This window comes from Pithys albifrons, chromosome 11, assembly GCF_047495875.1.
Source record: "Pithys albifrons albifrons isolate INPA30051 chromosome 11, PitAlb_v1, whole genome shotgun sequence".
Classification (NCBI taxonomy): Eukaryota; Metazoa; Chordata; class Aves; order Passeriformes; family Thamnophilidae; genus Pithys; species Pithys albifrons.
In genome coordinates, this window is record NC_092468.1 from 12,038,930 (window position 1) to 12,059,785 (window position 20,856).

At 40.4% G+C, this 20,856-nt stretch overlaps 1 protein-coding gene across 1 annotated transcript in view; it reads right to left on the bottom strand.

Moving 5' to 3' along the window:
• The window catches only part of SLC9A9 (solute carrier family 9 member A9), a 164,962-nt gene that overhangs the window by 140,303 nt on the left and 3,803 nt on the right, over window positions 1-20,856 (bottom strand). The window contains 1 exon segment of the mRNA XM_071566866.1: window positions 10,880-11,062. Within this exon segment, the coding sequence (XP_071422967.1) occupies window positions 10,880-11,062 (183 nt within the window).

Below are 20,856 nucleotides of genomic sequence, written 5' to 3' on the forward strand. Positions count from 1 at the left end.
AAGTAAAGAATTGCTACATGTCATATGAATTTTATGTTGCTTAGTTCTCTGTAGTGCATTCAACCATGGAAAAATATCTATTGAAATATGGAGTTGCTTTCCTCTGAAATGTCAAAAAAACATTTTGCCAGGTTCAAAATTTTAAGGTGCAATTGTAGATTTGGCTGATAAATGCTAATGGTGTAGAAGGAGTGAGGAATTAAAAAAAGGGAGTAAAGTGTGAACATATACAAGCTGAAAACTTAGCTGAGGTCACCAATAATTTCTGGAAACTGCTGTAAATGCTATTTCATGCTTGTGGGTTTTTTTTTGTTTTGTTTTTCTTTTTAATATCAAATGATATTTCACATCGGGGTTTCTTTTTTTTTCTTTTTCTTTCTTTTCTGCTAAAAATCTCAAATCCCTTTTTTCAGACTGACTTTCAAAAAGCCCTTACTACTATACTATAGTTTTAAACCATTTTGCACTGAAGACATAGAAACCAATTACTCACCTCTCACAACTGCACAATATTTAATGTGTTTTTAATACTTCTCTAATTAGTGTAACACAGCTTCAGGATCCCTGTGTTCCTGATCTCCATTTAAATTAGAGCCATTATGCATTATATACATAAACCTCTGAACCTCTGCAATGAAAAGGCTGCACTTGGTCTTTGAGTGCTGAGTAAAATCTAATAATTACTTGGGCAAATGATCCATGAAACACTGTCAACTGTACCGTGCCCAAATCATGGTGCCACTTAATATTTTATTGCACTACAAGATTTAAACATTACCCCAAGATTTACTTTACTCAGTGTTATAAATTGAGAGAACGTTGAATAGATAATGAATTAACGACACATATTTTGAGACAGGTGTCCTCATGACAGTACAAATAAAATCTAAACAAATCAGACATAAGTATAAGATTTTCAAGATCCAGTAATGGTAATTATTTTAGAAATTCCTAAATCACTGTACAGAAGGTGGTGGATTTCTGAGAAAAATATTAGTGACACCAAGAGACTTTCATTAAAAAGGAAGGACTGAATATACACAGTTTACAGAAGGAAAATAACATAGTGACTTTATTATGTACAGGAGTTAAAACAATTGTAATTAAATGTCAATAACTCTTGAGTTCTCAGATTACACAACTGTTGTCACACACTGAACTAAAACACAAAGTCAGGTGTCAGGTAAATCAAGTTCACTGGTTAATTGACTTGTTCTTTCAGTCACCAATGAATTCACTTCACCAATGAGGTATTTCAATGATTGTCATAATTGCAGCAATCATAATGTGGCAGGCTCTTTCTTTACCTACAAGAAGTCAATATTCTGAAGAATTTAGTGTGGTCTAAATATTGAAGGGTTTTGCAAGTTCAAGAAAACCTGTTGCAGCTCATTATAAAATTGCTACAATAAGAGAAGTTTCTCTCCAGTTCTCAGATGAGTGGGCGCTTTGTATTCTGAAGTGTGAAGACCCCTAATCCCATCTCATTATCAATATAAATGTCTGACTTTATAAAGGGTTCTGCTAAATCCATGGCTTTAACCACATCTGATAGCATTAAGTGTCACATATTAGCTATGGACCAAGAACAAAACTTTGTATCTGTTTTATTCACCTTTGAATCTTCAAATGTGCCAACCTTTAATAACACTGAGTATCACCTCATTATTATACTGACAAAGGGATATATAAGGATCATTTTCTCTTTTCAACCTCAAGAACATTCCAGGTGTCATAAAAACCTCTATATGAGTTTTCTTCAGAACTCCATGTAACAGCAAAATCCTGCTTTCAGAAATAGTGTTCAGGACAGTTGAGGATGTCTATGGAAAGTCTTCAAACCCCAGAGATCCGAGGCATTAAAATGAAAAAAAGAGTCTGATTCAGCAGAAATTCAGAAAAGAAGTATTTTGAGTCAAGAAAGCAAGAATCAAAAATGTTTTGAACTCCCTTTCCAAGTATAGAAACATTGCTTGGATACTAACCTGCCATCAATCTATGTGGAAGACAGGTTCATGCTTCTGGTTATTACTCCTGCTGAACTAATTCATGAATAATTCAAACATTCTCTAAATTTCAGAATGAATCCCCTTGAGATCCCAAAACAGCAATATTTTTGTTCCTCTTTTGAAAATGCAGTGTAAATATTGAATTTAACATATAAAACATTTTAATTTAATATTTCATATCAAAATACATGAATCCCATGATCTTATTTACAAGGAACTGCTACAGTAGGTCTTCACTGGAGCACCTGATGTTGCCTTTAAATGAGCTCGTATTACCATTAAAAGGCAATTATGATCAGAATAATGTAAATTAGATTAGAGAATAACCTGCTATAAAATAGGGCATGAAATGAACTATAGACAAGCACGTTAGAAACCATTTTAGAGTTTTTATCGGAGTAGCTCAGTGAAATAGTGATACAAGTGCTCAAGAACAAAGAAAAGAGGAATTCATACCTGCACCATAATTGGAGATTGACAGGTACCCTCTATGGACATTTAATTTATAATGCAGTTTTCAAATATAAAATGTAGTTTGATGAAACAGCTGAATGTGTTTAGGACAGACAGGGCCCTTGCTAGGCCTTGAGAGTTTCCAGGTGTCTACATGGGTTTGGTTCAGCCTTCCCTAGAAATAAGGGACAATTTAGAATATCAGCCCTGAGCTTGACACTTCTAAATTGGGATGTGGTTACCTCTTGGGATATGGATCAGTCTTGTGCCTTAGTAACTGAAATCCAAAAATTAGACCTCTTAAAGTGTCAGAATTTCTAAGTGTGTAGAGGGGAAAAGAAAGTCATCCAAATTTTAACAAACATATTAAGTTTGTGTTTATTTTTTAAACAGCATCCTTGCTATGGCAAACAATGATGGAGAAGAATGATAACATTTCTCATGTCTGGACTATCTCCTGTATGACTCTGCTGTCTTGTGAGAATTGCACCTTCCCCACCAGACTGTGTTACTGGATCATATGGATTACAGAGTCAGTAGGAACATCAATATTTCAATCAGCTTGTTCACACAGTGGTGCTGGTCCTGCTCCATGGGACATAGCTATTTCTGCATTGTAGTATTGTTACTTTTTGTCCCAAAAATTTTCTGCCAGATTGGTTGCCAAAATTATCCACCTTCGGCCTCAAGATGTCCAGCCCTTTCAGAGAAAATCTCTTGGCGAGAAGACTAATAATAATCAAACACATTGCAAGATGGACAATGGCTGTTTGTGGGGAGCGTGAGGGGTGGGACTAGATAAGTCCTTCCCTAATCTCTGCTTATAAGTATGTTTCAAGCAACTTGACAAGCTCAAGGTGCTGAATGACAATGCTAGTGAAAACCTCCTGTCCCCACTACCAAGAAGGTACTAGACATTGCAAGTGCATGCTGCTTTCTGTCAGATCTGGACATACCAGTGTGATCCTCACAGGCTTTAACCCTGTAAAAAGCCCTGTGTAGAATTCTTTTTTTTTTCTTCTTTTATTATAGTTCACACTGCATGAAGTGTAACCACACAGCACTGTAAGTATGTTCTGTGGCTCTGTCTTGAATTCATGCTCCTCACTGACAACAGCCAAGACCAGGTCCCATTTCAGCTTAGGAACTGTCATGAAATTTCATTAGTTATTGCTAGTAGAAAGCAGTAGGTGGAAGCTATTTCTTATTCCTTCTGGGGTTTAGGATATAAACCTATAGGAACCTGTAGGATATATGATTGAACCTCCAGCATAAATCTACAGATGTATCAAGATCTACTTCACTCCCTGCCCAGTTTTTCATTTCCTTTCCCCTGAAGGCATAACACCCTTCTAAATGAACGCATTTTATTTTTCAAGCACTGAGATCTGATTAAGAAGACTTACACAGGCACAAGTTGGATGTATAAAAGAGAGTCCTACTACAGTATTTCTGAACAGTTAGTGGAAGTAGCATCTCTAGGACAGGCAGACTTGGTGCATCTCATAAAGGGCACTTATCTAAAGGTTAAGTATTGCATATGCCCAGTTACAGGACATGCTGTTCCCATTACAGGGTCTTTCATAATTGTTGTATCTAGTTCAACAAATAAAATTTCCCATTCTGCAGGATGAGGTTTGATAATTTTTAAAATCTAAACTACTACTGTAGCTTTCAGTTTAAAGGATTAAGTGGAAAATTGCCTTAGATGTTTCCTGGGTGAGGTGAATGAATGATAATTAAACTGATGAAATAGAAATGCAGTTGTGAGGTATTGGCTGCTTTCTCAGGGAAAATTTACATGAAAAATGAATGGTTTTGATTTGGAAAGATTGAGACATTTGTATAAAAGATTTTGACTTTAGAACGGCTCTAACATAGTGACAGTGGATTACAGGGAATATAATTCTTCAATGTGTATGAAAAACATCAAACCTTGGGACAAATAATTTTTGTCTAACTCACGTGCATTACATACCAAATTAAACAGAAGAATGAATAAGGCAAGCATATGGGATTTTGCTAGTTGAAAATAGCACTAAAAATTGTTACGTCTCCTTTTCCTCACGTTTGCTCAGCACTGACTCCTGTCAATATGGTGTAAATGCAGAGTAACTGCACAAATAACTTTGGCCTATATTGTTACTCACTGGGCAGGGCTGTCAGTCCCTGGCACCACCCTGAACATGTTTTGTAGGTTTTATTGATCTTTCAGTATTTGAAGAGCTTGGAAAAAGAGCGGCCTTTTCTTTTCTAAGCATGAACAATTCTGTCAGAGGAATCATAAATATTTGCTTATCGATAAACCAAATCCATGTGATACGATACTTCATAAGACACAGTATTTACTAACATAAATTAACTGATAATAAAAAGGAAGAAAGTAAACTCAGCTTTCCCTGTAAGAAAAAGCTGATTATTTCATTGCAAGTTATACTTTTTGTTCTTTTTTTTTTCTTCTTCCCAAAGTCTATGATAACTGATTGAATGACATTTTTTCTTTTGTGTGGTATATTAGGGCTCCTTCAGCTAAACCAAGGGCTATCAGGGTATGAGCAGAGCTGGAACTGAGGAGTAATGAGTGATCTGTCCTCACCTCTTGCATGAGCATTGCTCACACAAGCAGTTTGACAGTTGCCAGCTCTGTGCTGTTCCAGCCACCTCCTTTTCCTATAGGGATCTTTAACCTGGCCAGGGTACAACACTTCTGTGCCTGGTGATGGAAACAAAGCAGCTATACTAGACCTGAGAAGTGAGCACTAAGCTTAAACTGACCTTAAATGTACAGGGTTTGTGAAGGCAGAATAAACCTGCTAATTAGTAGAAAAGCAGGTGAAACACCTCCAGATTCAGGGTAAATTTACAAATCCCTGTCACCTGTGCAGTTATAGTTGCATCAGAGTGTAGCAGTTGCTCGATAGTCCTTATCACTGTGATAAAGTGTGTAGAACAGGGAATGAGAAACAGCAGTCAAAACTGATGAGCAGTTCTGGGTGAGAAAAACACAATGTGATTATTATGGCTAAAGCTAATTGGAACAAACGTCACTATTCCTGTAAAGGTATGTAATGGGATCTCTATACTCCTATTATTCAGAGTTTTACAGATCTAGAAAACAGATACCCTTGCATGTTATGCTGGGCAGGATTCTGTTAGAGGTGAAAGACCAATGTACTGAACCACTGACAGATTCTGCTATATTGTTTCCTACACACCAACATTAGATTCAAAAATTCTCACCACAGCCCTCTAGTGTTGTGGGCCAGGACACGGGCGGAGTGAAGTGGCTTTGCAGTAATGCATTGCAATCAGAGAGAGATTTGACAAGAGGCTGGAAAATATTTTTCCAGCAATAGGACTGATTAGGTATTCACAGCTAGAGCTGAAGCACTGTAGAAATGCAAATAGATTTGTTCTCTATAATGGCAGCAATTACTGCTTTGCTTCATCCTATGGCTGGATCAAAGCAGAGAGAAAAGGACTGACATTTCTGCACAGTAGAATTGCTCCTTCATTCTTTCCATGCTCCCAGGTTTTTAGGTATACTGGACAAAGTACCCAAGAATACACTGCAGAGTAGCCTTTTAGGGATGCAATAATGAGCTCTATAGTCTAATAGCTCTTTTATTGCTCTAATTTCTGTGGCTCCATGATCTACTCCTTCAAGTCAGCACAAAGATCAGAGAAAGAATATACTCCTCAATGAGCAAGAGTGAAGAACATTCCCTTCTTAGGAGGACATTGCTACAAATTAACCGATACTACATGATGAGCATTGCCCACTATGAACTTTGGTAACTTTTGGGTTTGGTTTTACGCAGTAGCTGTAGCCAAATTTGTTTTACACTGTATTGGATTTCTGTGGAAGGGTTTTGGCTGTGGAAGGGGGTAAAGGAGTGGCTTCTCTAAGAAGCTGCCACAAGCTTGCCCTGTGTGTGATGGAGCCAATGCCAGCCAGATCCCAGATGGACCTGCCACTGGCCAAGCCTGAGCTCATTGGCAATGGTGTCAGCAACTCTGGGATAAGGCATTTCAGAAGGGGACAAAAACCTGTGCAGACAGAGACAGGAGCAAGGATATGTGAGCCAGCCAGCCCTGTAGACACCAGGGTCAGTGAAACAGGGGAAGGAGGCAGATGCCCAAAGGATGCTGTGACCATGTGAGAAGTGCATACTGGAGCAGGTCAAGAGTGTAGGGAGTCCTCCCACTAAGGAGGAAAGAGCAGCAGAGACAGTGTGTGATGGACTGACTACAACCCCCATTCCCCATGACCCTGTGCAGCCCGGGGAAGGAGGGAGAGAACTCATGAGTGGTTAAGCCAGGGAAGAAGAAAAGGATGGTTTTAAAATTTGGTTTCATTTCTCATTATTCTACTCTGATTTGATAGGTAATAAATTAAGCTAATTTCCTTAAGTTGTGTCTGGTTTGCCCATGATGGTAACTGGTGAGTGATCTCTCTTTGCCCTTACCTCAACCCAAGAGCCTTTCATTGTATTTTGTCTCCCCTGTCTAGCTGAGGAGAGCAGGGATTGAGTGGCTTTGGTAGGCACCTGGCATCCAGCCAGGGTCAATCCACCACAGAGTGTCTGTTTAGACATCACTCTAAGCTGTAAGTTGCAGAAATACTTTTTTTCCCTTTTGATCTCATATGGACAACAGATTACTCAAAATGTTTGCCAGTAGCAATTTTTTCCATAGGTTGAACCACAGTTCATCAGATACTGTGTATGTCACATTAAAGAAGCCTTTCTTAAATCAGGCTGGGCCTCCACAGATGGAAAAAAAATCATGAGACCATTCACAAAAGTAAAAAGTGCTTCAGAACTAAGCAAACATTATTGTTTTAGGCTGCCTGTTGGTATAGCTCCAAGTAATTAAGTATTTCTGGAATTTCTTGACAAAACTTTAAAAACTGGCCTTAAGTTCTCTCCTTTCTTCAGTGTGGAGTTCTTGCTGTGTTAACTTTGTGTTATACTTTTTATATTACATTTCATGCTTTTTACACACACAGCTTTCTTTTTTTCATGGCAATCTTTTCTGTACTGGTCTGTGGGAGCACTAAAAGAGCCATTACAGAATTAGTCACACTCCCCAAGCTAAAGGCAGTCGCTTGGGCTGTACAAGGAGACAACAATGCCAATGTTTTCTCTAGTAACTAAATGTACAGGAAAAACCAAATGGAATACGGGAGACAAGACAGGAGTGCAGCAGAGCTGGCTGCAGCTAAGCAATAGCATGAGCAACGAGAGGTCAGGGCTAAAGCTTGACCACACGCAGCCCAGGGGCAGCCCCAGAGCGGGCAGCGCCCATGGGATCCCGATCTGGCTGCAGACCTGGGTGGGGGGGAGCCCCTGGCATCCCAAGCCTGGGTGGCTGTGCTTTGCTGGCCTTGCAGCTGAGACAAGACAGGAGCTTGCACCGAAGCTTCTGATCTGTCACCACCATGCAGTGTATGACTTGACCTGACCTAAGGAATCCCCTAGAATGAATAATTCCTAATTTTCCTGCTCTTCCCCATCTTGTTGCCACCTGAGCCTGAAGAATATCCATCTCTTGTTTGTCCTAGAAAGACTGTTTGTATTTGCTTTTGCTGATTGAAAATATTAAACCTCAAATTAATTTTAGAGAGTGTTGGAACTTCTAAAGGATAAAAAAACTGATCCAGGAGCTCGATTTACATTCACTGAGGCCTGAGTCTATTCGTGGAATAGAAAGCAGAACTGCCTGCAACACCTTGCCAGGAGAAAAAGCACAGATGAAAGGAGGAATCACAGCACTAAGGATTTTACATTTCCATTGCACTTTGATGTTCGGCTCTTGCTCCCTCCCTCCCTGAAGCAAGCTAACGCCATGGTGTGTGACTACATGCTTCTAAGTGGTTGAATCTGCCTCCAGGCACTCTCCTCCTAGTCTTCCGTGCTACATTTGAAAGATCATCTGCCTCCCCAGCATCTGTTCATGAGTGATGACGATCAATGCTAAAGGGAGAGAAAGGGCATCCCAATGGCAATTTTATCAACTGAAAATCATACACAAGGCTTTCAAAATGGGTCAGCAAGAGGAAATTAAGAATAGGTTAGACTATAATGATCAAACAGATCAAAGAAGTGAGAGAAGCAGGGGAAAGCAACTCAGACATTTTTTAGAGGCAGAAAGCCCTGCAGAGAAGGAAGTATGAAGGCAGAAGTATCTCAGCACAGCATCTTGGCACTGCACTGTTACACATTCCCTTGAGACAGCACGGCTTATATAGTATCACTATGAAAAGAAAAAAGTATTCCAGCAGGGATATTCGCTGAATAATACTGCAGTGTTTCCATCTCCAACATGTTAAAAAGCCACCAAAAGATAAATAATAAGTCCTTAAACAAGATTTTTACTAAATGACATAGTTTGTATTCTTTGGATTGTTCAGCTTTTAGTTTGCATCTGGATCATGTTTTTTGTCATAATGAGGCACTAAAAAAGTAATTCAATATGATGTTTTTGTACAAAAGGAATATCCTCAAGAGTAGCACTACAATTAAATTATCAAGGATAACAAGGTTTGCAAATAAAACCAGGTTTGATAACACAGAGGTGTGGCACTCCTCTGAAACTTGTTGCCAGGCTTCAGCCATCTGTCCTGGCTGTTATGGAACGTTTTTGTCCTTGTAACACAATGGGAATAGTTGTTGTTGAAAAGAGATATGTAGGCAGCTTGAATAATTAATTCTTTCAAAGCAGAAGCCACACAGGGGCCAGTACCTAATAAACAGAGGAAGAACACAGAGGAGAAAGAGTTTTGAACAGTATGGCTACTGACACCTTGTTTACAGCCCATGACAAGCTCACCTCAAGGTGTGGCATTTTTTTCTCCTTGGCAGAAAAACCCCTCCTGAGGCTCTGTAATCAGGAGGAGTACTATCTGAGAAGCTTTGTGGAAGTGTTTGTCCTTCATAGAGCACTTATGGGCAATTATTTGGAAATGTTAAAACATTGTGCTCTACTGATGTGGAAGCAGTGTGCCTGGATACTCTGCAGCTTTCCCAGGTCAACTGAATGGAAGAACAGCCTGGTCTAAACAATCTGTGAGAAAAACTGAGACATAGTTGAGAGATAATGATACTCCTTTACTACAGGCATCGCACATGCTGTTGGCCAGACTGTGGTGTGAGGGACACTGAGGGAGTGCTTGGGGACATCTGGGGCAGACTGATTCCCAATTATTTAATTTTCTTGTCTTAGCGAAGTACCTGAACAGACCACCTACTGCCTGTCTGAGAACAACTGCTGTTCCTGTAGTAGTGTCAGTACATGGCAAGTCACTAAGTCATTGACAGATTCATCTGTCTTTCAATTTTATATCTATATATCTATCTCATCATTGCCATATAAAAATTACACAGAACATCCACACCATTGAAGAGACAGTTTGGGGGAGAGAGAAAGTTCCTTTTTGTTACTTTATGGGTCTTGGCTCATGGGCAAAATACAAAATCTATGTGCTTACAGTTATCATTAGATCTTAATTTTTGGCAGGTTTAACTACTACCTTCTCTTCTCATTTATTTTTAAGTGAGTTCTGTGTTCATGAATGTGCCAGTTTGACGGCCCCAAAGACAGAGAGCATCTGTTTGCCTATAAAGGAAATATATTTACAACATTCACTTCCACAAACTGCTCCCGAAAGAGAGCTTCAGTCACACACTTGAGGGCTAACAAGAGGATCAGTAATGTGAAACCCCCGTCATCTTGCCAAGATTACTAATGAGGCTGCAATTTGCCACTGAGAGGTTGCAACTGTAATGGGTTTTGCAGTCTACTCCTTTTGCTAGGAGGGCATTGTAACAAGTCCTCCAGGCTCCTGAATCACATCCAGTCCTGCAAGTGTTCCCACAAACAGTGTAATTTTGTTAGCGATGACCTTAAATAGTTGTGCCACAACTCCAGTAACTAAGTCCATACTTAGAAAACATCTGAAAATCAGGATGGTTATTAAGATTTTGACATTTAGACAGAGTGGACAACAGTTTTAGCCAAAAGACTCTCTCATATCCCCAAGACATCCCTAATTTTCTAAGAATTGTTCATCGGAAATGTGTCATTTACTGTGTTCTTCAGAATCCCTGGGTACATCAGTGCCTGAACAGTGACATGTGAAGGATGATGTTTGTTTAGTAACTTGTAGTATACTCAGTACGACTTGTGCTCAAAGCGGTGTGTCTCGGCTGCTGCAGACTTTGGGAGCCGCTCTGTCACAGGATGAACAAGAGCATTGACACTGGCTCTTCCTGATTTGGAACCGGAGCGTTGCCTGACCCGTTATCCTGGACCTGGCCGCCCCAGATGTAGACTTTTGCCCCCAGGACTAGCCTAGCGAAGCTCTAAATAGCAACCAGGTACTTGAAAGAAAGTTTTGTTGGAGATAACCGCACCGTTTCCTTCCCTCGCGGAGGTTTCCCTGCAATGCCCGCGGCGGTGCCAGACCCGCCGCTGGCTGCAGGCGGAGCGCGGGCGCCGCCCGGTGGTCACTGCGGGCGGTGCGGGGCAGCCCCGGGACCCCCGAGCGCGACTGTGAGCGCCGTTCTGCTTGTTCCTCCCCGCAGTGCTGCACGCTGCTGTTAAATACCATCGTCTACTGCTTCTCTTGTGGTTTATTCGTGTTTTAAAAGCAGTCACGATGCCGTTTTTCTCCCCTCTCTGACGCGTGGGAAGCAAAGACAATGGCTCGCGTGACTGCGATAGGAGTTAAAGGGAACAGCCACGAGAGCTGTGTGTTAAACTGCGCTCAGCAGCAAAACGGGGCCATTCAGAGTCTGAATGAAACCAGAAGTGAGGCTATCGCACAGGTCTGATGGAAGATCAAATGGTCCTCTGGCTGCAGCTGAGGGCTGCTTTGGAAAGGTGCCAAAATAGGATAGGGATTTGGACAAGAACACAGCTCCTGAGTATCCCAGCTACATCAATAAGGCCTCTGGCTCTGGCTGTGCTCGGTGCTGGCCTCACCAAGGCTGTGCTCCCCTCCATGACACACAACTTTTTGAAGCATGTGAATGGTGATGGCAAGATGTGCTTTTTAGATACTCGGATTGTACAGCAAATGGTGAAGCACAGGGCAGGGCAGGGGGCTTTGGAGTTGTCTCCCAACTCTGTCACATCCTGTAACCTGTCAGCAAATACATTTTTTCACATCTAAAGTGAGATAAATACACTGCTTCCTAGAAATCAAGCCAAACTCAAAAAGTACTTTAACATCTTTGAAACAGAGGGTCTATGTATCAGGCAGGTTAGATAGGTGTTATGTTATGCTTTAGCACAAACTGTGGATTTCTGTATGGGCCAGATAAGACAACATTCACAAAAAGATTAATGAAAGCTGGTTAAATCAAATCACCCACCTTAGAAGGTCTTGGAAGGTGGCAAACCCACCCTCCTGCTGGGCTCAGATAGTAATGAACATTGGTTTGAAATCCAGCTGGAACTGATACTAATGCTGTTCCTTAAGATGGACACTAAGTTTCATTCAAAATGTGATCAGCAGTAACCTGCTCTAACTTATTTTCATCAGGGGATTGGACCTGAAGGTCAGTTCCACCCTAAATTATTTGATTACTGTGACAAACGAGTGATGAGGAGCAATCTGACTTAGAATATTATTTGAAAGTAGAGAAACTGAAACCAGCTGCATTGACATCCTGATGAACAACAGAGGCAGCTGCATAAGCCAGATGATTTGCAAGAGAACTGAACAATATCAGATAGGTTCTGTTGGTTTCCTAATTTCATTTTATGATACTTACATTCCACAGAAATTGAATGAACACACACTCTTTCCCCTCCCAAAATCAAATAAATTAGGATCATTCTCAGGGAACACATCTAATGATTTCATGTGCAGTCTCACTTGGGTTAAATAAAATAGGTAAGCAGAACTCTGAAAATAATCCCTACTCCTTGGCAAAATGAGTTTTGTTTTCACCACTGAGTGGGTAGTAAGAACTGGGGAAAGAAAGGTGAACAATTTTTGGTTTTCTTTTTCAGTCAGAGGAATAGCAATCCTCTCACAGAACAGCAGGCTATGGGAAGGCATTGCTGGTACAGTCTCTGGGTCAGTCAGCATACCTGTGTGTGACCTTAAATTCTTATTGCAGAGGTTTCCCTATTAATCATTGTCTGTTTACAGGTCAAGTGGGGGTTATTTACTGGTGGAATCATACTGCTCAAACTTTGCAGTGTGCACATAAATCCCACATAAAAGATTAAAGTCCCCACACTCCCAATAATGAAGAGGTCAAAAAGGAGTGGAAATTGTGGTCTTTTAACATTTCAAATTTGGTTGCTGTTAAGCTTAGAGGGAGAGTGGTTAACTGGGGAGAAGTGTAAAGAGCAAAGAAGTGCCCAATCAGTGTATTACAGAAATGCAAGTGATTTTTCCTTTTTAAGGTATGGAGCTGACTAAGAACAGAAACTAATTAGCATTTTAAGAGCCACGTTCATACATAAAATCCTTGCTTCAGCAGGAAGTGAAATAATCCTAATTTTTCTTCAGAAAGACCTTTTCATTGAAGATTCCATATTTCAACTAAAGGTGATGAGAAAGAAAAACCTTCCAGAAGCTAACTGTTGGATATGGGATGATGGGCACTAAAATAATTGAATCAACAGAAAAAGTGGCAGAAAAGTTGAAAGTAGAAAATGGCTGAAAGGAATGGACTAGAGGCAGCATATGATCTGCTGTCAGGTATGTTATTTACAGCCACACAGATTTGTGGACTAATTTATTTTAGAGGGGATCACAGGATGTTTCTAGTCCAAATTCCTACTCAAAGTAGGGAGTGTTCAGAACTTTAGCCATTTAGGTCTTGAAAACCTCCAAGGATGAAGATTGCACATCCAGCATCTCTGGACAGTCTGTTCTCATGCTGAAAAAGTTTTTGCTTATATCAACTCTGACCTTCTTTAAATTATGTCTCTCAATTTTGTCCTCCCACCATGCACTACTGTGAAGAGCCTGGCTTTGCTTTCTTGATAATCTCCCCTTGAAGCCCCTCTTAGGCTAAATAAGCTCAGTTTCTTCAGTTTCTTCTTTATAAGCCCAATGTCCCAGCCACTGTTCATCTTGATGGTCATTCACTAAACTTGCTGCGATTTATCATCATAGTCCAAATATGGAATATGGAGTCAAATGTAATGGAGTTCTCAAACACTGAGTTTTCAGAAGAGAGCCAAGAGGAGAGAAATACTTTGATGATTCATTGTCAGCTTAAGACTCAGAAACAACCAGGAGCTGAAGAAAAGCTCTGTATACTATTTAAATGTCATCAATCTCTCACTGTGGAGAATCTGGCTATGTGATCAGACCAGCTTTTGTAGATTCTGTCCCCACTGAGCACAGGATCTGTCCCAGCACCATCATGAAAACCTACGTGTTTACAGAACATTTCAGTCTAATAGTAGTTGTGCTTGGTAAAAAAATTGTCAGATGCAAGTGCACTATTTGATCAACTGACTTAGAAGAGGGATATGCAAAATGGTGGTAGGTGGGAGAACAAAGTGTCCTTTGAGTTGGCATGTTATGAAATATTTAAAGTAACAGGTAGGAGATCTGCATCACCCTCTCTCTTTCTGCTGCAACAAGCTACTGCCTGTACACTTCCAAATGTTGCTCAGTATTGTATCTATCTAACAGTAAACCAAACAGTCTGAAGAGACTAGAGTTTGCAGGTAGCTTCCTGCTACTGAAGTAGAATAGGTTTTTCCTTCTCTGTTTTAAATTTTTGTTACACCTTGTCCCGTGAAGCAGCTCAAAGCCCTTTGCAACCAACACACAAATTCCTGTGTGCATGACAGAGGTCACATTGTTGCCCATTTTGATTCAGAAGGAAACGGGGCCTGACAAAGCCATACAGGTATGCACAGCATGGGCTGAACTGGAGATACCTTTCTCAGTCACAGGCTTGGTGTGCAGGTTTCTCAAGCAGTCTGGAAAAATACCTGTATGAGATGGAAAATGAACTAATATATCAGAGTCAATATACCTCCTTCTGCTTTCATCTCCTCTAGCCTGGAATTTTTCTGAGAAGATAGTATGTACTGAGAAGGGCATAAGGGATGCATATTTTCCATTTCATGAGCTCTGTAAAAATGTTTTCCCTAGAAGTTGATATAGAGACTGTGAGAGTAGTCTTGCAAACTTGAGATTTCCAAAAGTGCTGCAGCCAAGGAAGCTGTTGCACAGGTGTGTGGGTGGTCTATAGCTAGAGAAATAGAGGATGGCAGTCTTTGGAGGCCACACCGGGTATCAATTCTTAAAGGATCCATGAATATCAGAGAAGAAGACATTAAGAGATCTATCCAAAAGTATTCATTCCTGCAGTAAAAGCTCTGGCTTTCAAGGCAACTGGGAAGACACTTTGTAAAAAAGAAAACACCGAAAACAAACAAAACCCCCACAAACAAACACTTCCCTCCAGGATGGGTTTCTTCTTGGGAAATATCTGGACTTGAGTGTTTTGCCTGTTTTGCAACAAATGCCATTTGCATGTTTTTCAGAAGAGAACATAATGTTTTTTTTATGGATTCCTGAAGAACCTATTGCATATCAAATGCCAAATTAAACATTTTTTTTTCATTTTAGATGAATCTCCTGCTATTCCAGGTTCTGCCTGTCTCTGCAGCCCCACACCTTTGATGTTCCCTATAATACATTTCTTTCAGAATCCTTAGTATGCTGAGGGCTTCCTCTGGATGATGCAAATAATTACACCCTGCTGCTTACCACATCTGTTTATGAGAAGAAAAATGGTTTTCTGCATGATCAGCTTTGCTGCAGTAAACAATGTCAGATGTTTATTGCGAAATAGCCACATATTCTGACTGAACTTGCAGCAACACATTCTTGATGGCATCAAAGTACTCTCAGAAGAACTTTCCACTCTGTGTGGGTATTAGTGGTCTGGGAAACACTGTTTTATATCAGTGTCTTGATTCAACCCAGCTTCTTATCCATAATTTCACAAGTCATACAAATAGGAGGCTTTTTTTTTTGTTTGTAAATATAAATTCTAGAAATGCCTGAACTCTCTGCGAGTTATGGCTATGAGGAAGTCTTTTCCCTCTTTACTCCCTGTGTAGAATTCCCCAAACCAGGTATCACAGTGGGTGTATATTTTAAAGCTTCTCTAAACTCATCCTTTACTAAGCCATTGTGGATTCACCAAACGCCTTTGAACAAAAGAGATAAGCAGGAACTACCTCTTGCAACTGTAGCTATGAGTTGCACGTGGCAACTCCACAGACTGCAACAGAATCATCTCAGATTTAGACTGGCCAAAGAATCAAAGCTACTGCACTGGGGAACTGAGCTGCACATAAACAACTAAACACCAGCTCTTTTCCTGCTGTGGCTCATTGTTAGGCTGCCTTCTTTGGAGGACTCTGGAAAGACTTAGCTTGATTTTTCAGCTATATCATCTCTGTTGAGTTTCCTCAAGGCAATGCAAAACTGGGGCAATACTGTCTCATGACTGAAGGAAAATGTCTGTGTTCATCCCAAGATGGGACATGAAAGCAGCCAAAACCTCCCAAAAAGGTACCAACACAGCACTGTACTCTTACAAAAGTTATACTACATTGAAATTAATGTCTGCTCACTAGTTTTGTCTTTATTTCCACTCTTAGGCTGAATATCTGGCTTCAAAAGATCGATAGAAATTATTGAAGTCAGACATTTGGTGTTCAGAGGATTTTCCTATAGAGGAGGACAAATGGGTCTATATGTAATTTTTCTCTTTCTCCCTCAGTTAATTTCTGCAGCTCTAAGATGCTTTAACACTCCCCCTCACCAGTTTCTATTTGTACCAAGAATAAACCTTTTATTCTTGCATGTGGGGAGGTTAAGCATTTGCTGTTTACAGGTGGTATGTGGAGGAAAGATGGACCTGGGTTTTCTTTAAGTGTCATTTGATGGGAACATGAGGTAGAAAATATTTTATTAGGAAAAAAAACCTACTTTTTTTGAACATTAACTATGTATAAATTATTACAGAAGTTATTATCTGGGATAGATGATAGGCGAGAGCCCAGCTAGTGTAGCAGCAGATAAACCTTGTAAAGGTATTTGATTAGTTTATGGAGAGCTCAGAACTCTCTTAACTGAGAGAAGACTTTTTTTTCTGTTACTCTTAACCTGGCCCCATTTTGCCTTGCAGAAACAGTTCCACAATCCAGAAGAATCCCACAGCACTGCACAGTAAATTCAAGCCAAACAGCACTGGCTGTGCTCAGCTGAAGCACACGGCTCCAAGTGTTTCGTTTCCAAGTTGTAAAGTCTATCCATAGCCCTCTGGTGGGAAAGAACAGTCAGATTGTAAGCTCAGTGCTGTTTCACATCCGCAGATCCCATTTGTATATTCCACTGAGCTCCAAACAGAATGTAATAAACACACTCATAAGCTAACTAAGCCTCAGCTGGCCTTTGCCAAAGTACCAAAATATCTATGAAAATGACCAGAAATCCCAGCCATGCTCAGTACCCACAGCCATGGCCTGCTGACCCTCCTGGGTGTGCGCTGCCTGCTTCATGCTCAGGGGGAACCTGAGTCAGCACTGTCACCACATCTGTACACACACAGTCCCACCCACGTTCCAGTGGGGCCACAGCAAACAACTTGTAGGGGAGAAGGGGGCTGTAAAACAAGCTGACTTTTCTGGACAAAACACGCCACACGTGCTACAAAATGTTACACGTTTTTCTGTTTGTTTTGAAAGACTGTTTTCTACTAAAAATTTTTAATTGTAACTAGTCTTTTTTAATGTTATGCCAATGGGAGGAATTTGTCTCCCAACTTTTAGAATTGTGTTTGGATAGGTATAAAAATGAGAGAACTAAATCTCTGACTGTACAGTTGTACTGGAATGCATCTTACCCATGTGAACTCTGTAAAGAAGCTTTCTTGCTACTGCTGCATTTGAGCAACAATGTTATTAACTCAGCCCAACCCTTCCTCACTTAGGAGGCACAAAGAGGGGCTGCCGAAACAGTGCAGTTAAGAATGAAGAAAAATAATTCCATCATATGAAGTTGGAAACTTGATACCACAGACATTTGTATGGAAAATGTCTACTTTCATAGAAAGGCTATGGTGGAAAACACAATCTCATGTCCTTTTTTTTCCTACAAAAATATCTGGATTGGTGTTTGATATTTCTTAATATTTCTTTCTTTCTCTCTTTTATAAGTTTTTACTTATATATGTATATGTGTGTGTACAAAACCAAAAAAAATGTTCTGGTTTTCAAATAAAACCATTTAAGATTCAGTTTTTAAAAGAAGGAATTTAGAAAATATTTATTATATTGTATTGAATTATAATAGTATAGTGTCACCATTTAGTGCTCATATGCAGAACATTTGAATATTCATTTGTAGAATGGTGAGGAATGGCAAGGGAAAGGATTCTTGGACTGCTTGTGAGAATCAAGTATGATCATGACTTAATCCTTACACTTGAATTTAAATGTCAGAAGAGACTTCTTTGTCCAAACTGTTAGTCACTGCAGTTAAACTCAGATGCACAAAAGAAGTACTTTGATTCTATGTGGGTTTTTAATTAGTTCAATTTTAAGCACTGATTACCATGGAGCAATCTGATATGTTTTTTGTAAAGCAAGTACTCCTGTGCTCACCGACAAAATGGAATTAATAAGGCCAGACTAACTAACCGAGGCTCCTGTTGAAATATGGCAAAATTCTGACTCCCCAGCCAGAGAAGGTTATGCAAGCTGAGTAGTTAATATAAACACCAACATCTTTCCCCTTAAAACAGTGATCATCTTGGAATGACTCTTCCTGACACCAGTATTATCAGTTGTTTGTATTTCATAACTTCACTTTCTTGGAACTACAATTACTCTGCTTTTTCTGATCCAAACCCATCATTTTTTATCTCAGCTTTACTCGAGAAAAATTCTCACTGCAGCCATAAAGACGAATCGAACATGTCCTAAGTATCTGAAAATACATTTGTTGTTTGAGTTGCACTCAAATTTTGAGAACTTTAATTTCCAGAAAAATCAGGCCTTGTCAAACATACTAGATAGGCTGGAAAAACATGAGTAAGTGACTGCAAACATGCTGCATTCTGAATCTCGAAATGTGGTTTTGGCATTGCAATTTGGGAGAACACAAGTGAAACAAAATCAAAAATCACAGATAAGGACAACTTAAAGATGTCATTGCTCTTGTGCATAGGCATCCTGGCTCTGGCTGCCACTGAGAATGCTGAACATCAAGTCAAGATGATTTCAAGGGGGTGAAAAAATGCAAATTTTTCTACACTCTCTGCCACTCAGTATGTTGCTCTGATATGTTTCTACCATAGCGTCAAGATTCTTCCAAATACTTGAGCACTCTTCCATTATCAAAATTGAAAATACATCTATGACAGATATCAATTCTGGAAGATGCACCCCAGCACAGTTTATTAAAAATAGAATTTAAGGGAAGAGAACACTATTCCTTGCAGAAGTTGAAGTCCCTGCCTCTGCTGAAGATGTAAAAAATAAATTAAAAAAAGGCAAGAGGGGGTGATACTCATTTAAAATTTTTCAGCAGCCCAGTTTTCATGTGCTCACTGCATGGCTTCAACTCAGTGCTGCTTTAGCTTACAATCAGTCTTAATACACAGCTAATATCGAGGAACATATGGAAAAGATGGAATAACCCTGTGCAACAGTCCCATAGGAACATGGCTGGCTACATGGGTATGTGCACGAAAGCCTTGGAGCCCAGGGGGATATCAAATTGAGTGTGAGTCAGAAATGGCCTTCACAATAGCAGCGTACATGCAAACCACACTGTGTTCCTGGAAGCACAGCGAGCAAGCCAAGAGAAGTCTTCTGCTGGCACTTGTGAGGTGGCATCTGGAATAGCGTGTTGAGTTTTGGACCTCCAGTACAGGGAAGACAGACAGGAGACAGTCCAGCAAAGAACCACCAAGATAACTTGGGGGCTGTAACATATGAGAAGAGATGGCAACTGAGCTTCCTCTTGTAACTAGGAGGGGAGCTGACTGCTGTCTGCAGGTGGTTATGGACAACATGGAGGTACCTTCTGAGGGATGCATAGGGAAAGGATGGGAGGTAAAGATTACAAGGTGAAGCAAGGGAAATTCCAATTGGAATTTCAGTCATTGTAGTGAGGGTGGTTAAGACTGGAATAGATTTCCCAGACAGCCAGTGGAATTCACTTACTTGAAGCTATTCAAAAGTCAACCAGACAGGGCCATGAGCACCTGGACTTAAATTTGAAGCCAGTCATGCATTTTTTAGGAGGCTGGACTGCAGATATCCAGACATAGCTTCCAATCTAAATTATTCTCTGAGTCTCTGAAACTCAAATATTCTGATACAGCAAGGGACTGTCTGCTGAGTATCAGAGAAAGCCTCAGAGAGACTTGGCCTTTATGTTTTTTCTTGGGAATAGAGAGCTGTTGCAGTGATCATCCCACACTGTTCTTCAGGAGGCAGGAAGCTGGAACCACTGGCAGAGAAAAGGTCTGTTGAGAGACTGGATCTCATATGATCTTATATCATGCAGACCCAGTGTCAACATGTGAAGGGGACAACTTCAGCAATTCTGCAAAGTTGGCAGGGCTTGGAGTGGGTGAATTTTTCCTCTACCTCATGGGATCTCTCTGCATGGATCCTTGTTAGTCAGACTTGGTGCAAAGAACATAATTTTGCTTTGCTGAGAAAGCTTGGGAATTATAACTTGCATGTGTGGTAAGTGGCTGAGGACAGTCTTACAGCTTAACATGGGCAGGCCTGCCTTAGAGCAGTATTTAGCTGAAAGCAATTGCGTTTCAGCACTGCCTTCACTAAAATAAAGCAACTCCTCTTCCCCCTCCTTCCCTTGTCCTCAGTGGGAATATCTGATTATAGCCTTTTCACTCAAATTCCACACAGCTTCTCTTTCTTGAGGCCTTGCACACAAAAGCAAAGACTCACAAAGAGGAGACAGGCACCATTGTATCAGCGTGTTCTATGGCAACATTTTAGCACTCAAAGAGTTTGCAGCAATCCAAATGATATTTCTGGCCTTTATTAATGAAATTTCCCAGCTGTTTCTGGTTGACACAGAGAGGTCTGGTCCTTCATTGTTACAGGCTGTGCCCTGTCACTCCCACAAGCCCCCAGGAGGCTCACCCAGGGAGCTCTGTCACTCTCTCAGGCAGGAGGAGCACAGTCCAGGGAGAGGCTGCAGATACCCAGAGCCTGAGCCTATGGGTCAAGGTACTGTACATTATGTGTTGTGCATATATAATAAAATTAAGTACATGTTTAGTCATACCTGTGAACAAAATATTTGCCTACAGCAATGCAACCTAGAAGTACCTCAAGGTTCTGTCCT